This window comes from Anguilla rostrata, chromosome 3 (genome assembly GCF_018555375.3).
Source record: "Anguilla rostrata isolate EN2019 chromosome 3, ASM1855537v3, whole genome shotgun sequence".
In the NCBI taxonomy this organism is placed as follows: Eukaryota; Metazoa; Chordata; class Actinopteri; order Anguilliformes; family Anguillidae; genus Anguilla; species Anguilla rostrata.
Genome location: NC_057935.1, coordinates 6,343,776 through 6,362,200, shown reverse-complemented (window position 1 = coordinate 6,362,200; position 18,425 = coordinate 6,343,776). Strand labels below are relative to the sequence as shown.

The 18,425-nt window shown below is 47.2% G+C and overlaps 2 protein-coding genes across 5 annotated transcripts in view; both read left to right on the top strand.

Annotated features, from left to right (window-relative positions):
• Positions 1-341: 341 nt before the first annotated feature.
• klc2 (kinesin light chain 2) lies at positions 342-11,681 on the top strand. Of its 4 annotated transcripts, none has more exons than XM_064325770.1 (13): positions 342-765; positions 3,219-3,446; positions 3,684-3,987; positions 4,570-4,786; positions 5,412-5,775; positions 6,237-6,336; positions 6,775-6,824; positions 6,966-7,033; positions 7,539-7,647; positions 8,259-8,411; positions 8,773-8,897; positions 9,240-9,297; positions 9,456-11,681. In XM_064325770.1, exons 2-13 carry the CDS (start codon positions 3,222-3,224, stop codon positions 9,537-9,539), a joined length of 1,857 nt encoding a protein of 618 aa, XP_064181840.1. In that variant the 5' UTR covers positions 342-765; positions 3,219-3,221; the 3' UTR covers positions 9,540-11,681. The 4 variants fall into 4 exon arrangements, with proteins under 4 accessions (XP_064181840.1, XP_064181837.1, XP_064181839.1 ...); XM_064325767.1 differs by having other exon boundaries at positions 3,214-3,446; XM_064325769.1 differs by lacking the exon at positions 342-765 and adding an exon at positions 830-1,062 and having other exon boundaries at positions 3,214-3,446.
• A 1,066-nt stretch (positions 11,682-12,747) lies between these two features.
• prkd4 (protein kinase D4) overlaps positions 12,748-18,425 on the top strand; it is a 16,393-nt gene continuing 10,715 nt past the window's right edge. Inside the window, exons 1-4 of the mRNA XM_064325771.1 lie at positions 12,748-12,931; positions 14,249-14,442; positions 17,680-17,818; positions 18,106-18,237. Of these exons, the coding sequence (XP_064181841.1) occupies positions 12,877-12,931; positions 14,249-14,442; positions 17,680-17,818; positions 18,106-18,237 (520 nt within the window). The 5' untranslated portion in view covers positions 12,748-12,876. The remainder of the gene's footprint in view (positions 12,932-14,248; positions 14,443-17,679; positions 17,819-18,105; positions 18,238-18,425) is intronic.

The window sequence follows — 18,425 nt, the reverse complement described above, 5'->3', positions numbered from 1 at the left end:
ACATACAGGCCTAATTGTGCTTTTTATTTACATTTTGTCCCAGTCTATAGGGTGATATGGGACATCTAATCTATTTACTAAGATAATGGATCATTCTTTTTTCATTCTAAAGACACTAAATGGCAAAATTAGAACTTATGATAAAACTAAAGTAACTGAAAGCAATAGTTATGAAAGACCATATCCTAAAATAACTGAAAACCATGTGCCGCGATTATTTGAGAAGGTTGTGAGGTTATTCAACACTGAATCTGCTGCTTATCATACTGTGCCCCCTCTGCCCCCTATACGGGGGGCAGCAGGGCGGTGGTGGTGGTGATGTCACCGCCCTGGGCAACGGCTGTGGATTCTGGGAGAATTTCCATCACCAGCCATTTTCAGAGCTTCCTGCTGTCATCTGTAAACACAGGCAGACGGGACCGCGGCGAGACGCGCACATTCAGTGGGTCACGAAGCAACCAGCAAGGATGGATGGGACGAAGCCGGCGAACCCTCCTTTCCCATACTGAGATCAATTACTGATCAGGGCCGACCTGAAAGGAACTGACTCCGAGAGGGCTAGATCCTATTAGCTAGCCACGCTAGCATAATTGGCTACAATGCACGGTTTGGTATTCGCATGCGTAACGGTTCCAGCGAGTTAACTTAAAGAGATAAAAAATAAAGATTTGTTTTACTTCGGAGGCCAAACGAACAGGACTAAAAAAGATTGCGGAGAAGTGCTTTAACCGGAAACGAAGACATTTGATTCCGCAGCGGAGAAAGGTGATTTTTCTTGTCATCAAAATAATGTATCGGCTAGTTAGCCAGTAACTAAGCTAGCCTCCAGCTTCAGTCCTAGTTGTATACAAGGTCGATTCCTAACCTTTTAGTTGACAGTTTAGAATTTTACATGTGGCATTAACGATAACCTTATATTGTTAAAAATCACCGATAGCTTCATATTTATTGCTGAGTAATTGGGTGTTAATGTTTAGCTAGTATAGCCTTTATCTCTACCCTCGCATCTCTGCATCCCTTCGTTATCTCTGCCTGGAGTTGGGAACAACGATAAACTGCGAGGTACCATCGCAGCTGGCTTGCTAAGTAACGGTGCTAGCTAGCTCGGTCATTATTTATAAATAAATCAGAACTTGCTGTGTTTGTATGAAAATGCTGTGACTAGGCACGATATGCCATTGCATGAAAAAACGTTTGAAAATATATTATGACGTGTAACCTAACGTTTCTGCTCTGATTAATAAGTCCTAATGGATGCCAGGCTTGCACTCTCGGTTTAGTTGTGTATATTTAGACTAGCTGGTTGTGTGAGTGCGATCGTTTACCGTGCCGGAGGCGTTGCACGCAGGTAGCAGATAAGCTAAATTTAGCAAACCAACTAGAATATGGCTACAGACAGTTGTTGTAATATATTCAGTAAGTCAGCTAACGTTAGGTGACGGGTTTTTTTGTCATTCGGATAGTATCCTTCATGAATTCATTCAAAAGATATTTCGACTAGACTGGGTCCTTAGCCTATAAAAAAAAAAAAATCAATTTTGATCAATTCAAAATGTTGCCTGTTTAACAGCATGGAATGAACGGGGCACGTTCTCCAGCGACGTTAAATACATTGCTAGTCTAGCGACTTACAAAAATCCTTGCCCCACCTTTTAGGCAGTATTGTCCTTCAAACGGACGGATGCAATATCCGCTGTCATTTTCTCGAATACATTTCGACAGGTAATGTAAAAATAACGTTGGCGTGCTTTTGTCGTTCGATTGTAGCTGGCTAGTTGTTAGTGTTGGACTAAGTAACACGACGAATTACAACGGTTAAAGTTAAAGATACCAGCTAGATAACACCTTCGGTCACCTTCACTTATAGTCTTTTGTTTTTACTGGTTCTGCGATGGCAGGATGTTCCCCGCGTTAATACTGAGCACATTTCAAGCCATTACCTGTAATCACCGTTACTAGCAGCGTTGACAGTCTATTTGGAATATAATTATAAAACATACGAATATTTATTGAGCGTGATGTCCCTGCGTCCCGCAGTGACTCTTAAGGCAATGCTACCGATGGAAATTGCGGGATAGGTAGTGTTGGTGCATTGCAGTCAATACAGAGGGAGAAGGGAGGGGTGGTTGTGTGGGCAGGAGCCTCCTGGTGGCGCAAAAGGGAGAAGCCGAGGTATTATTTTTTTGTAAGACAGAAACGACGGCGAGGATCTATTCTGCACGACTTGTCGTGCTTGCTGACAAGCCACTCAGTGTAACGTGCAGATCAGTGAATATGCACGCGTAGAACACACGGAAGTGGGTGCTGTGTGTTTACGTTTGAGGTTAGCTTTTCCGCATCAGACAGAACGTTTTGCAGAACATTTAGCATCCCTGGGACAGATTTCGTTCACACACACACACACACACATATATATATTAACTCTCCAATTCTCCTATGCGCTAATGAATTGGAATCGCACTTCGGGATTACACGTGAAAGTGACATTGTTTTGTTTAGTTTTGTTAAACCTAACAAGTTTGTGTCGACCTTAGACCGCTCTGGTGCTAGCTGCAAAAGCGCGGCATTTGAAACGATAAACCCGTCCATTTTTAGAGACGTGGTCGATATGTCTTAAACAGTCCCATTAACTCGGTGACGGCGGGTGTAAGTGGCGAATCATAACGGAGAACAGTTCCCGAAACGGCTCTGTGAGCAGTGTCAAAGATGGCACGTCCTTGCTGAGGACAGACCTTTGTTGCATCATTAAGTGCTCTTCGTAGACAGTTAGACAGGAAGTTCACGAATCTGACCGTCTGTGTTTCAAGACCAGGTTTAACATGTATCCAAATCTTTGCTGAGATCAAACGAGATTATCAATAGACTTCGTCTAGATATCAGGAAACAAAATTAAATCAGTGTCAATTGACTTTGGTTGGTTGGGGCTAGCAGGTATCCCATACCTATACTGCACAGTACAGAGTGCTATGGATTTATGAGGGTTTCTATAATAAACTGGGAAACCAACATGCTACAGCCCCATAAACAATTTGCCTGATGGCACAAAGGGATCATAAATCTAAAAATATGTGTAAATCTGTGTAAGCCTCCTTAACTGTGTCTGGATTTTGTGTCCCCCCTTACACCCCCCCCCCCCCCCCCTCGGCATGATGTGGATTTAAACTAAAATCTTAATGCTACCCTCTTCCCCCCCTTCATGCCGTGTGAACGCAGTGTAGACAATGTCCACCATGGTGTACCCACGGGAGGAGGCTTTGGAGAGGCTTAGCCAGGATGAAATCGTCCTCAACACGAAGGCCGTTATCCAGGGCCTGGAGTCTCTCCGTGGCGAGCATGCCCAGCTCCTCACCTCTCTGCTGGACTGCGGTCCACCCGCTGCCCAGGAGAAGTCCGGCCTACTGCGCAAGAGCCTGGAGGCGATCGAGCTGGGGCTGGGCGAGGCGCAGGTACTGCGGGGGTGTGAAAGTGAAAGGGTGAGGGGTCGGAGGGAGGGGGTGGGCTGATTTTTGTGGACCTCAGGCGATCCTGACGGAATGTAGGTTTGAAACCAGGGTTTGGGTTCATACATGGAGTGCTCGTTTTTAGGTACAATATCAAGGATAATTTGGGTTGCATTTGAGCGCAAGTTTTTGGGTGCCATTGGCCCCTGACCATGTCCTCTGCCCCCCCCCCCCCAAACACAGGTGATCATCGCGCTGTCCAGCCACCTGAGCGCGGTGGAGTCGGAGAAGCAGAAGCTGCGGGCGCAGGTGCGGCGGCTGTGCCAGGAGAACCAGTGGCTGCGGGACGAGCTGGCCGCCACGCAGCACAAGCTGCAGAAGAGCGAGCAGAGCGTGGCGCAGCTGGAGGAGGAGAAGAAGCACCTGGAGTTCATGAACCAGATCAAGAAGTTCGACGACGACGTCTCGCCCTCGGACGAGAAGGCCAGCGAGACCTCCAAGGACAGCCTGGACGACCTGTTCCCCAACGACGACGACCAAGGGCCAGGTGGGTCCGCTGGGAGCCGCCTGCTCCTCGCCCAGCTGTCCGCTGGTAGCGATTAGCGTGCCGAGAACTTCACCGCTGCAGTCTCCTGCAGCCACAGAAACGGGGTAATTTATGTGGGCCTCAAAAATGCTGTGTAAGCAAGTTTAGCATAGCGCGCTGCCATTTGCTATAAAGCGCTAACAGATACAGACTTGCCACATACCTAAAGTAAGGGATAGAATAACTGAATGAGTCTGTTATAGCGAGAAAATCGCATCATTTAAAATTCTCTTTGATACATGCCAAGTCCTGACCTAACACAGTTTGTGCCCATCAGCGAGTATGCCGATTAAGCTGAAGCAAAGCCTAAAAAATGACAGGTCTTCTGAGCCATGCAGGTGTGAAATTTTTTTTATGGATGTAACCCAGTTAACCCGAAAAAATTTTTTTTAAACTGTCCTGGTATGTAAAGAGCACTTTCTTTACCAAGGCTTCAAACCTTGGAAGAGAATACCTGGCTGTGCAGAAAATGATATTATGATCTATAGATTTCAGCAGGTGTGCTGTTTTCCTTTGACCCTTAACCTCTTGACCTCTTGACAGCCCAGCCCAGCGGAGAGGCTGCAGCCCAGCAGGGGGGGTACGAGATCCCGGCCCGGCTGCGGACCCTGCACAACTTGGTGATCCAGTATGCCTCCCAGGGCAGGTATGAGGTGGCTGTGCCCCTCTGCAAGCAGGCCCTGGAGGACCTGGAGAAGACCTCCGGCCACGACCACCCCGACGTGGCCACCATGCTCAACATCCTCGCCCTGGTGTACAGGTAGGCCCCATGATCAACATCCTAGCCCTGGTGTACAGGTAGGCCCCATGATCAATATTCTAGCCCTGGCATACAGGTAGGCCCCATGCTTAACAACCTGGCTCTAGTGTACAGGTAGGCCGTATGCTCAACATCCTAGCCCTGGTGTACAGGTAGGCCCCATGATCAACATCCTCACCCTGGTGTACAAGTAGGCTCCATGATCAGCATTCTAGCCCTGGCGTACAGGTAGACCCCATGCTCAACATCCTGGCTTTAGTGTACAGGTAGGCCGTATGTTCAACATCCTAGCCCTGGTGTACAGGTAGGCTCCATGCTGCATCTTTTAAAAAGTATTGCCATAGTAACAGGTCAAACTGTTACTTTGTTCAAATATGAATTACATGTCAGTAAGAGCCCACACCTGCAATTAGCTTAGGTTGCAATAAAAGCAGCAAAACTGAAAGGTGAGTTTAGAAGAATGCCAGCCTCTTACCGACCCACCACAGACATGGATCATTGGACAGTTCTGGGGTAGTTTTTGTCAAGCTTCAGTTATTTTAAAAATGAATCGATCACCACAATAGTGCTGCTTTAAATGGATGTTATATATTTCATCTTTTTTAAAAAAAATTTTATGTTCCAGGGACCAGAACAAGTACAAGGAGGCGGCGCACCTGCTGAACGATGCCCTGGCCATCAGGGAGAAGACCCTGGGCAAGGACCACCCCGCGGTGGCCGCCACCCTCAACAACCTGGCCGTGCTCTACGGCAAGCGGGGCAAGTACAAGGAGGCGGAGCCCCTGTGCAAGCGAGCCCTGGAGATCCGCGAGAAGGTCCTGGGCAAGTACCACCCGGACGTGGCCAAGCAGCTGAACAACCTGGCGCTGCTGTGCCAGAACCAGGGCAAGTACGACGAGGTGGAGTACTACTACCAGCGCGCCCTGGAGATCTACGAGTCCAAGCTGGGCGCCGACGACCCCAACGTGGCCAAGACCAAGAACAACCTGGTAAGGGCAACCACCGCACCTCCTGCCCCCTCACCAAACTAACTTAATTTCTCCCCCCCATTATGGATGGTAAATGGTAAATGGACTGCATTTATATAGCGCTTTTATCCAAAGCGCTTTACAATTGATGCCTCTCATTCGCCAGAGCAGTTAGGGGTTAGCGGTTAGGTGTCTTGCTCAAGGACACTTCAACACGCCCAGGGTGGGGTTTGAACCGGCAACCCTCCGACTGCCAGACAATCGGTCTTACCTCCTGAGCTATATCGCCACCAGACTAACTTAATTTCTCCCCCCCATTATGTGTGGACCTACTACCCCGCCAAGTAATGCCGTGGCGGGGCGGCATCGTGCCCCATGCCTATACAGCACCGCGAGTTTGGTTCTGTCAGTCATGCTGAAGCTTCTGTGTGCAGTATACTGAACGCTCTCCGGTGTCCCGCCCCTCTCTCTCTCTGTCCCAGGCCACGTGCTATCTGAAGCAGGGGAAGTTCAAAGACGCCGAGTCGCTGTACAAGGAGATCCTGACCCGGGCTCACGAGAAGGAGTTCGGCTCGGTCAACAGTAAGTCGGGCGGGCGGGTTGCCGTGCCGTCACGGTTTTGCGTGCCGCAGATGCCACTCCGATTTGCCAACGGGGATCAGAGAGCGGCAGGTGCTGCTGAGGGATTGGCTGGTTAACTGCCGAATGAGCTAGTCCTATTGGCTTGCCAGGCATCCACAGGCTACCAGCTGTTGTCAGTGAGAGATATGCTTCCCCTCTGGCTGGCATTAGCTCTTCTGTGGGACTGATGTGAGGGAAAAAAATGTCCCTGCTCTGCCTGCAGTGGGCGCTAGAGCACTGAAACTCCATTGGCCGGTCCCTGTTTGAGGAGATGTGTATCATTTTTGTGTGTGTGCATCTTTAAGTTTATCATCTGTGGATCACGGTGTCCTTAATGTGATCTGTCTGGGTGAAGCTGCACCTCTTAAACGATGTAACGATGACATTGCTCTTTTTCAGATGACAACAAACCCATCTGGATGCATGCGGAGGAGAGAGAAGAAAGCAAGGTGAATTATTATTATTTTTAAACGGTCTGGTGTGTGTGTCTACAAGGGAGGAGACAGGACGTGAGAAGGTCTTCTGCTCTGTCAGGTCCTCCATCTTTTCATTCCTCTTCCCTCTTTCTCTTTCTCGTTCTCTTCTCTTAGGGCAAACGCAAGGACTCAGGCCCCTATGGGGAGTACGGCAGCTGGTACAAGGCCTGCAAAGTGGACAGGTGAGCTTGGAGCCAGAATCTACCGGAATGTTTATCGATCTCTCTCTCTCTCATTCTCTCTATCTCTCCCTGTTTCTCTTCCTCTTTTTTTTTTCTCTCTCTCCCTCCCACCCTTCCTCAATTGACCATGACTCAATGTCATTCGTAATGATTACGGTTGAACTTTGGAAAAGAACTCCTCGCACTTTCCATAGTGACTCAGCAAGACTCCTCCATTTTCTTTTTGCAGCTCTCTCACCCCCACACACGAGCACAGTTATCACCATCTCTGTCTTTCTGTGTATATCAGTGACTTTTTTGCAAACCGCACGCATAATATTTCAGAATCAGTCTGTATTGTATTGGTAGTCTCTTAAATTTTCTGATTAATTTCTTGCTGTAACCATCACATCATATGAAACGAGTTGTGCACTATTGTTTTTCTTTTTGATTTTATGTCTGTGTCCATTAGTGTGTCGATTATAATTTATTCATGATAATGGTTAGTATTTTTTTATTCGGTCAGCCCTACAGTCAATACCACCCTGAAAAGCTTGGGGGCACTGTATCGCCGGCAAGGAAAACTTGAGGCTGCTGAAACACTGGAAGAATGTGCCACTAAAACACGCAAACAGGTACTACACCCTGACTCAACCCGCAACACGTACTACACCCTGACTCAACCCGCAACACGTCCTACTCCCTGACTCAAACCACAACACATACTACACCCTGACTCAACCCGCAACACATACTACACCCTGACTCAACCCGCAACACGTACTACACCCTGACTCAACCCGCAACACGTCCTACTCCCTGACTCAACCCGCAACACGTCCTACTCCCTGACTCAACCCACAACACGTACTACTCCCTGACTCAACCCACAACACGTACTACACCCGAACTCAACCCACAACACCTACTACTTCCTCAGTCATGTTGGTGAGATCCAACAAGGTGTCAGGTGTCTTCCTGCACACCACCCCGGACTCCTGAAAAGCCTATTGGCTTGGTCCACGTGCCTTTAGCTCAGTGGGCTAAGGAGATATAACGGCTGCTTTTTGAGTCTCAGCGAAACGTGATGTCACTCATGACAGCTTTACACACTGCTGGAGACCTGACTGCCCCATCAGCAGCTGTCTTACTTCATCTTCTCTCCTCCCATCTCTCTTCCCCTCTCTCTCTCCCTCCATACTTCTCCCTCCCTTTATCTTCATCTCTCTCTCTCTCTCTCTCTCAGGGCATTGATGCCATTAACCAGAGTAAGGTGGTGGAGCTGCTGAAGGACGGGGCGGCGGGAGTGGGCGAGCGACGGCAGAGCCGGGAGGCGCTGAACGGGCCGGGGGGGACGCGGGGGGAGTGCGAGGGCGAAGACGGGGCCGAGTGGAACGGGGTAAGACGTTTTGGAAACTCCCGACACAATTGTCTAGAATGTCCTAGAAGGCTTTCCTGTCCTGTATGCTCTTTGCTCCGCCCCTCTCTGCACCCCTCCCCCATGCTTATCTTTGTCTTTTTTCTCTCTCTCTTTCCCTCTCTCTCCCTTCTCTCCTCTCTCTCTTTTCTCTCCCCCCTCCCCTCCTCTCCTCTCTCTCTCTTCCCCTCCTCTCCCTCCTCCCCTCCTCTCTCTCTCTCCCTCCCTCCCTCCCTCCCTTCTCTCTCCCTCCCGTCCCTCTCTCTTCTCTCCTCCCCTCCCTCCCTCCCTCCCTCCTCTCCCTCCTCCTCCCTCCCTCCCTCCCTCTCTCGCTCGCTCGCAGGACGGTAATGGCGCCCTTCGCCGGAGCGGCTCCTTCGGGAAGATCCGCGACGCGCTCCGCAGGAGCAGCGAGATGCTGGTGAAGAAGCTGCAGGGCAGCGGGCCCCAGGAGCCGCGCAACCCAGGGTGAGTCTGGCGGGGGGGGGGGCGGGGGGGGGAGCCCGGTTCCTGCCCACTGCCACCTCTTTCCTCTGCCTGGACCCTAGAATACGAGGAGACTGCGCCCCCATGTTGCCTGAGCTCCTGCTTCCTAGTCATCATCATTTAGTTCAGTGTAGAGTAAATTACAAGTACACGTGCACACGTGATTCCTCTGTCACTTGCTTTGTGACTCCTCTGGTTCTCCTCTGTGACTCCCTCTGACTTTTCTGTGACTCACTCTCTGTTCCTCCTCTGTTACTCCTCTGCCGACGGGTGTCTTGATTGTCTGTCTGTTCATCTGTCTGTCTCTGTCTGTCATTCCCTCAGGATGAAGAGGGCCAGTTCCCTCAACTTCCTGAACAAGAGTGCAGAAGACCCTGCACAGGTACGAGCACAAACCCTCCTCAACTCTCCATCTGCAGAAGTTCTTTAGGAACTCACTGGACATTGTGTAACATCTCACATGCTCTATTTGATTTTAATTCATTTCAGTACCTTACTGCCCTCTGATTTGTCTGCTGACCTTTATTTTACATTTTCCAGGAGGCCAATGCAGGCCTATCAGAATGCAGAGGACTGAGTGCCAGCAATGTGGACCTGTCAAGACGCAGCTCTCTGATTGGCTGAAGTCTAGAATTTTGGTGGGGCGGAAGAAGGAATGCTTCATGATAAGGGTATATCCTGCCCAATATAAACAAAAATATGCTGAAAAGAATTCTCTTTTATAGAAAAATTCATAAAAACGAAAGAGAAAAAAAAACACATGGCTTTGGCTTGAGACAGCTTTTGTGATCAACACTGGAACACTGTTAAACTACACTGGAAATGATCAAACAAGTATAAAAAAGAAAAAAAAAGTAGAAAGTAATCCAGCATGCTGCTTCCTAGGCTTGGGGTCGAATGTCTGCAAGGGAGACACCTACTGGTGGATTTGAGTAATAACATCATTGAAAAATCGCTGGTTATGTTACAAAGGACCCTCTTTTCTGCAGACACTCCATCTCAAATGTTAGAATCAGATTTCAATCTTAAAGTAAAAAAAAAAGGTTGCATATATATATATATATTTCAGTAGTGGCATGTATTACTGCAGACGCTTCCCACCTGTTCGATAGAAAACACCATCACCATGACAAAACTGTTTTGGAAAATTAAAACTGAGAATTGAACAAGTTGAATAAGAGTTGCCTTTTGCAACTGTTCAGTCAAAGAAGATGAGATTGAGAACACAATTGTTTTTTTGGATCACCTTTAAAAGAAGTATTTAAACAAGTATGAAATGAGAGAAAAAAACAGCACTGCATACAATTGAACCTCACTTTTTGCCTTCTGTGTGTATATATAGGTATAATTTATTGACTTTTCTTCTCTGTATATAGCACACCAAGATTTTGTTGATGCTGTAGGCTTTAGGCAGGTTGTTGAATAGTTTTGGAGAGGAACTATGAAGGGGGAACTTGTTTTGAAAAGTTATGAAGGGGCACTTGGAGCTCAGTTCACATTATCTCCATGTGGAAATGTAGAAATGGTAAAACCAACTCATCCGATAAGTGGCATATCCATAAAAGACGATTTAGGTCGAGAGTAGTTTGTGATCTCCTCTCGCCGAGAGTCAGGCGTGAGAAAAATACGTTGATTTGGATGGTAGCTGCATTATTAGTCTTTGCCTTTTGTGTCGTACATTTGTATTGCCGAACCTCATAGCAGTAACATGGACACCTCTGTCACACCTCTGTTCGTCCCTTCTCCGATTAAACGTGTCGTATTTCTGTAGAATTCGCAAGGTGTTACAATCGACTGCGATTGGCTTACAACGAGTCAGGTGGGCTGCAGTTGGGGCCAATCAGGAATTGGAATTTCCTGAGTGTTCACGAATATAGCGATGGACAGCCACCTTCCACTGCACTGAAAGGTGACCAATACAAGGGTGCCGTCTTCTGGTTTACCAGCACCTTTAAACGGGTGGATCACTGCCCTTTCGGCACCTACCTTTGCTCTGTTGCCGAAAATACGGTCATTGTTTTGTCCCGTTTGGTTGTGCAGTGAGTTGTTTGTCGACTCGCTGCCTTGATATCCGATATCCAGCTTGATGTGCACTTGAAAAGAAACTGGTACTCACCGACCGCAGTCCTAGTCCCCGCTCACATCGGTGCCTTGTGAACTCGATTGACTCAAGACCTGAAAACACTGTTTTTAGTCCCACGCAAACTGCCCCTGCTGAGAAGGTTCATCCATTTTCAGTGGAATTAACGAGGGCCACATTTATCGGAAAGGTTCAGATTTACTTTACAAATCGCTTTGGCAAAATTGACTCAATTCCGCCCCTATTTGGAATTTATATGAAAGGTGTTTTTCAGTTTTCCAGGTCAAATTAAGTTGTGTTGGTCTTGTGGGTTTATCACCTTACGCCCAGTCAACTGCAAACACTTCCTGTTACACTAATATTTTCAGTGTAGTCCATGTGTGTACTTATTCAACCTTACGTTAAGGCGAACACATCAGTGAACTTTGTGTTATTCATTATTTGAATGAAGATTTTGTTTTTGTTTTTTTTTACTTGGTACTGGTGCTTATTAGGTTATTAATGTTGGATATCATTTTGCCGTGTGTGTATAAAGGTCCATCTTGTTTCTCAGAATTGGCTGGTATAGAGAGGACCAGCTGTAGACAGAATGTGTTTTTGGTAGGATGAGGGTACAAATAACTATATGCTGTACGTTGTGGCTACCAGTTAAAATTGCTGGGGGGAGGGGTTGTGATTTTCTATTTTTTAAAAAATAATAATTTGAATGGTTTTCTAAAAGGTTGAAAAAGGAGGTAGAGAAAAGGGGGAATTGGAAAGAATTAATGAAAGGGAGATAGAGGGAGGGAGGTCATTACTCGAACCCATTGAGCAAAGAATTAAAGTGAAAGAAGATCGGCAAGAGGGAAGAGTATGTGAGAAGAAGAATTGAAGTACAGAGAGAGAGAGAGGAATGTGGACATGGGAGGTGGATGGCATTAATTTTCTTTAACCTGTGGAAAGAAAAATCTGCTGTAGCAAGAGGTACTTGTATAAACTGGCACTCTTTATGATGTGAATCTCTTCGTCACTTACACGTACAGTCACACACCTCATGCATCGATTCAGCAGTGCTATCATCATGGAGATGGTATCATTGCCACCAGGGGGCGCCAACGTGTGCTCCACGTGCGCTACTTATGCTGTGTTCTTTTGAATGATTGTGACATCACAAAGGCAGTCACCCACCCCTGCCGGATGCCGGTGACACTGAGCATGCTCGTCATCTGGGCACTGGTTTGTCCCACTGGTCAGAATGTACTGGTTGCAGAGGCTTGTGGGAAATGTGTTTCAGTGACGGGTCCCATTGTGAGGGTGCCAACCTCGTGTATATTTTAATAAAGGCTCAATGAACAAAATAAAAAAAATCTCACTTTTCAAACTGAAATGCCGTGGTTGTCTCTGCTTTCACTCCGCAACAAAATTTCCCCTGGAGCGGAACTGACTTACTTTCTTAATATTAACTAGAGGTATGTATGATTTCAGATGTATATATTTTTGTTGTTGTTGTTTAGGTTTTTCATAGAACCAGAGTTCCCTTGGAAGAAAACATCTCTATCCGAAATGAACTCACCACTGCATAAATAATGCCGATGTATAGATGCATAGATCTTCTCATTAAAAATAAAAACTTATATCTGTGCTGTGACCACTGAAAAAAAATCACTGTAAGGAGTTTGGTTTAATGAAAAGGGGCGGGGGGGGGGGCTGGGCAGCAGGTGACACTGGGGGGGGAGGGAGGGCCGGGGGCGTGTTTACCTCTCACACAGGCGGTGGGCGAACGAAGACAAAGGGCCTCTTCCTGTCTCTGTTTCCGAAGCGGCCCTGCCGATTGGTGCAGGTGGCGAGGGGGTCTGTTCGCTGGGCTGCGTGCTTAGACAAGGGTCGACGGCGCTGTGGGAAATGGACCACGGGCCTCGCAGGAGCAAACTGGAGCACAGAGACTCCGGTATTTCGAGTAAGTGTTTTTCTTTCTTTTCTTTTTTCTACTTTTCTAACACTTTTTTTTTTCAACGGCAGTGAGGTGTTTGTCCGTTGATGTTGTTTAACAACATCTATTTTTATCCCTTGCAAGCGCTGTGAGCAAGATGTTCTCTAGTGCAAGGCTGCAGACACGCGTTACCTGTCTAACAGTGGCTTCTTGCTTCTTTTGGCACGTATGAAACCGGCAGACCTGCAGTTCGCCGTTATGTGTCCGTGATTCTCGTTTAAAATGTCAAGTTGCCTCTAGCGTGGCCTGATGGAGGGGGTCGCCGTGCCCCTGTTGTGAAATAAGAGAAACTTGAGGTGCAATCAGTCTACACCGAGGAAGATTAGATTAAAGTTTTTTGTGGTTTGACTACAAGGAAATATACTTGAGGAATATGCCACTGTATGTAAGTAATGATATATGTTAATGAATCGTAAGTTAGTGACGTCCCTCTCAGTCGTCTGGCTGTCCATACTGCGGAGAGAAACGTTTTCCATATTCGTAGGTGTATGGGTTGTCCATATAAAAATACATACAGAGCAGTCAAGTATTTGGACAGTGACAGAATTTGTAGTGCATACACTATTAAGTATTTTTGTGTATATATTTACATTGACTGGGGTTCAGTCTATAAAATTTAGTTCAATATATGTTTGTGGAAAATCCTGCATACTGCATTGAATTTGCCGGGCCACGTTTTCAGTATTATATATTATATTATAGGCATTTAGCAGACGCTTATCCAGAGCGACGTACAACAAGTGCATTGGTTCATGATGTAGAGGTGCAAAAGAAACACTAGAGTGAAGTAAGGATCGTAGTGCCAGAAGTGACCACATCGATCAGGACTCCAACCCTGTAGAGTAAGCTTGTTCAGCAAGCAAGAATCCTACCAAGTACAAACTAGCACTGGAATCACATCTAATCACACCTAATCAGACAAAAACAATCCTGCCAGATACACTAACATAATCATATTATCCTAACTAGGTACAGTGAGCTAAACTATAGGCTAGGGAGGGGTGAGGAGAGGTGCAGCCTGAAGAGATGAGTCTTCAGTCTGCGTTGAAGGTGGTGAGATTTCTGCTGTTCTGACAATCCGGAGGTCATTCCCCGCGAGGCCAGACAGACAGCAGACAGGAGCGGGAAGTACAGACGCGAATCTTAAGTAATCTTAAGACCAGTGGCTGAAGGCTTAAAATAACCTTGAATGAAATTAACTGATTTTGGGGAGTGCACAGTTCCTTGCCGTGTCCCTCAGTGGACGCACTCCTCATTATGGCCGGTTCTCTGTCGCTTGTCCAGGTTTTCTCTCCCGGATGTCGGTGGCCTCCTCGCCCCCCGGGTCAGCTGGCCCACGCCCCCCTCCCGCACAACACCAGGGCCCCACCTTGATCCAGCTGCAGGTCGGCCTGTTCAGGGAGGTGGTGTGCGTGTCCAGCGGTCAGCTCGACTTCCACAGCGTCAAGAAACTGGCCTCCAATATCATAGAGAGAAAGGTATTCCAGCTCGCTCCCTTCCACGGGAATGTTACCGCTGTGTCTGGTCATTCATGTGTGTGGTCTACTTTTGTACCCTTGGTCCCCCACAAGTGTGGCATGCAGTCTGTCTGGGTTTGGGAGGTTATGTGAGGACATTGCCTTGGCTGGAGTGTCGAGGGGTTTAGAAGGTTTTAGAAGTGTATCAGACCTACGTCCTGTGTCAAGCATCATATTTAAAATGTCACAATTACTTACGCCTTTTCGTAAACATGTTATAAATGGTATTATCAACAAACACAAGCAAGGTATTTGTATTTTAAAGCAAGTGTTTGAATTCATGGGTGTGCAGTGCGTATCGGATGTAGGTGGAACGCACGTGAAATGTGATGAAAATCTGTGATAAAAATCTGTTGAACGAAAACATTTTATTTTCTTTATTTTAAAAAAAGGGTGTTTCTTCCAACGAAAAACACTGCCAATCCCATTGTTGGGCAGATGGTAGAGTGGTCAACAGATCGTTTCCACAGCATGCAGATGGTACAGAGGTGTTTTGGCGGCAGTGTAGCACAGTGGGTAAGGAACTGGGCTTGTAACCGAAAGGTCATAGGTTCGATTCCTGGGTAGGGCACTGCAGTTGTACCCTTGAGCAAGGTACTGCATTGCTTCAGTATATATCCAGCTGTATAAATGGATACAATGTAAAAAAAAAAAATGCTATGCAAAAGCTGTGTAAGTCGTTCTGGATAAGAGCGTCTGCTAAATGCCTATAATGTAACGCGTTGGGGAAAAAGAATAACCTACACAAAACTGTTGAACTCTACTGGTCCATGGTGGGGGACTGTGTGTGGGTGGGAAAAAAAAGGTTCTCTTATTACATGAGCGCACGTAACAATCATAATGAGGTCACAGAGCGGCTTATCGGCCGTTGGTGTCCACTCCACGGCTGCAGGCCTGCGGTTCTTCGTCAAGCACGGTCCTCGTTCACCGATGGAGATGGGGGTTTTCACTGGGCGCAACTGAAGCGAACGCGTTGCTCAGGTGCGTCTACGCAACAACGTAATATTCCGCAGTGGTGATCTCATCTGGGCTCGTCTATATCTAGGCTTGCGGTTTCCGCGCAGCCTGGAGTTCACTTGAATACCCAGGCGGTAGAGCTTTGCGACATGGCCACGGCCTGCTATTCCACGGAATGACAGCTCTCTGTGCTAAGAAAGTCGCCTTGCTCCTCTGTGAAGTGTCTTTGTTACATTACATTACATTACATTATTTATTTGGCAGACGCTTTTATCCAAAGCGACGTACAAAAAGTGCACCTTTGTGAAGGTTCTCTGTAAAAAAAAAAAAAAAAAAATTTTTCAACAACGCTATACAAATAAAGTTGAATTGAGATATCAGGGAGAAAAGAAAGCCAGCAGCACCGCTTGTCTTGTGGACCAAATTTGAGTGTCCCTGCCTTGTGTGTTCTGTAAAGTGACATGATTAATTAATGATGCCGTAAAGAAGATATCGGCCACAAACACTCAGGTCCAGAGGCTAACGCCTTAGCCACCATTAGCTCTAAGGCCTTACCCGGTGGAGGAATTATTCGACAGTTCACACCAGGGCAGGATTGCCATGGTGCCTCCTGTGTGTAAATATAGCCGCGCATCGCAGTTGTAACAGAAAAGGCCGGGCGTTTCCGTGTAGGTTAAACGGTGCGAAAATGCAGAGGGGCCAGCCGGCCTCTTGCAAAGCGGAAAAAGCCTGATGAAGATGAGCGCAGGCAGGACGCGAGCTGCAGTGCGGGTTCGAGCGCGGGGGGGGCGGGGGGGGGGAGGATGGGGGGGTTGGGTCTGCGGTCGGAAAGTTAGCATCAGACGCGCAAAAACCACAACAAACACCCCACCCCACCCCCCCCCAACAGATGCAGAGCAACGCTCAGAGCGGGTTGCGAAACACAGACAAAGTCGCGCAGTGGCGCTTATCTGATGTAAGAAGGGCCGATTGTGACATTTGAGAAGCTCCGTGACACAGGTGGACGCGCAGACAGGAAACGCGCCGAGAAACTCGACTACGAACGTTTACATGGGGGGGAACGGGTGCAATTTATCGTACAAAATAAAGTGAAAAATAAAAGTAGGTGTAGGTGGACACTGGGTAAAGGTGAATTCTGCTGTGACACCGGTTATTGGATGATTAAATGTCACTGGCTGGCCGCTACTGGGTCATCCACAGTAATATGGAATATAGGCCGTTAATATTGTTAGAATTATTATGTTAGAAAATTAAATAATAATACATATGATTCACATCAAAAATGAATGACCGCAGAAAACAAATAGTCCTAGTTGCAGAATTGCTGTGCAGTTGCCACACCTTCCCCATGCAATTTAGATTTAGCAGAAGGTCCTGTGATATTTCCTGTATGAACTCTGTCTGTGGCTGACTCTCTCTCTCTGCCTGGTTCTTGTCTGCTTATCTCAGTATTATCTCACATTGACAGCCCGCGTGTGGTGTCCCCTGTTTCAGTAAAGACCTTTAAAGGTCAGCACGTTTGGCTGTTTGCTAAAGTAGGGGATTTTCAGACTTTTCTGACCCCCGGGGACTCCCACCCAGGCTCAGAGGTATGCCACAAATTACATCTCGCTGACATAGCCTACTTAGCCTGCGGCGGCTAGCCAGCCAGCGTTACTGTTTGCAAAGCTGTGGTCCACTACCTACACTATGGCTGCCTTCAGCACTAGGCCTGTAAATGGCACTGGTCCCATTTAAATGATTGCGTGTGCAGGGTCTTCAGTGAGCAAGGTGATTAGTAACGTATTAGAAGTTGTGTTGCCAGTTTTTTTTTTTACGAGCGGCCATGTTGGCCTTGAGTTACAGCGTTTTTTTTGTTAGCCCTTCTCCAAAACTAACCGGACAGTACTATTATAAGGTGATGTGGTATCACTTTGGTTCAAGGTTCGAAGGGCTTCATTCATTGATCAGAGAGATTTATTTGTGGACCAGCTGCATTTGATTTTGGATCCCCTGCATTTATTTGGGGGACCAGTTGCATTCATTTGTGGATGAGCTACATTTATTTTGTGAATCAGTTACTTTTATTTGTTTAGACATTAACACCCCACGTACATATCTGGCTCACTCTGTCAAAAATGTGTCGATTGCACAGTGTACATTGTTTGTCCAAGACAAATGTCCCATAAAGTGTATCTCATCTCGCTGTGTGTTCCGTTGTTGGGGAAGCCCTGTTGACGGTTTAACCCATGTCTCCGGAAGGCTCCCGACTGCACCATCGTTGGATTCGGGGAGAAAATCCTGCTTTTCCGACACGAGCCCGGCACTGACCACCTTCTCCGGCTGCTGAGCGCTTCTGACACGCTGCAGGATGGCGATCTGGTGGAGGTGGTGCTCTCAGGTATGTCCAGCAGGGGGCGCTGCTGTCAGAAATTCTGCTTTCGCCACTCTGGGTTATTAAATGATTTCAGGGTTTAGCGGTCAATAGAGTGTTTCAGCTGGTTGCATCATCACTGCAGATAATAAAATGGTGAAGTTTGTTCTCGTTAAAAAAAATGATCTGAAGTGCTCATTTCATGGATTGAAATGAAAATTTTTATAATAAGGTATAATTAATTTTCCTTTGGAATATTCCGGATTGTCAGGCCTGTGTTCCGCAGAAATGTTGGCAAGGTCTGTCTTGTTCAGGTTCTGCGTCTGTGACGGAGATGAAGCTCCGCCCACACGCCCTGGTGGTCCAATCGTATCGCACTCCCACATTTTGCCACCACTGCGGGGAGATGCTGTGGGGACTTGTGCGCCAAGGGTTAAAATGTGAAGGTAAAAACATGGATCACGGTTACTGTACTGTGTTTTCATCTTTTTTACATGCTAAATGTATGTTTTTCAAAAATGTAACATTTCCATTTTCTCTCTCCCTCCCTGCCTCTCGCTCTCCCCCTCCTTCCCTCTCTCCCTCCTTCCTTCTTTCGCTCTCCCTCTCCCTCCTTCCATCCCTCTCTCTCTCT

Excerpts from the sequence above, each read along its gene's own strand:
- klc2 (XM_064325770.1), top strand. The coding sequence starts at position 3,222 with ATGTCCACCATGGTGTACCCACGGGAGGAGGCTTTGGAGAGGCTTAGC. Across the intron at positions 7,648-8,258 it reads CCACTAAAACACGCAAACAG|GGCATTGATGCCATTAACCA; the intron begins GTACTACACCCT and ends TCTCTCTCTCAG. Across the intron at positions 8,412-8,772 it reads ACGGGGCCGAGTGGAACGGG|GACGGTAATGGCGCCCTTCG; the intron begins GTAAGACGTTTT and ends GCTCGCTCGCAG.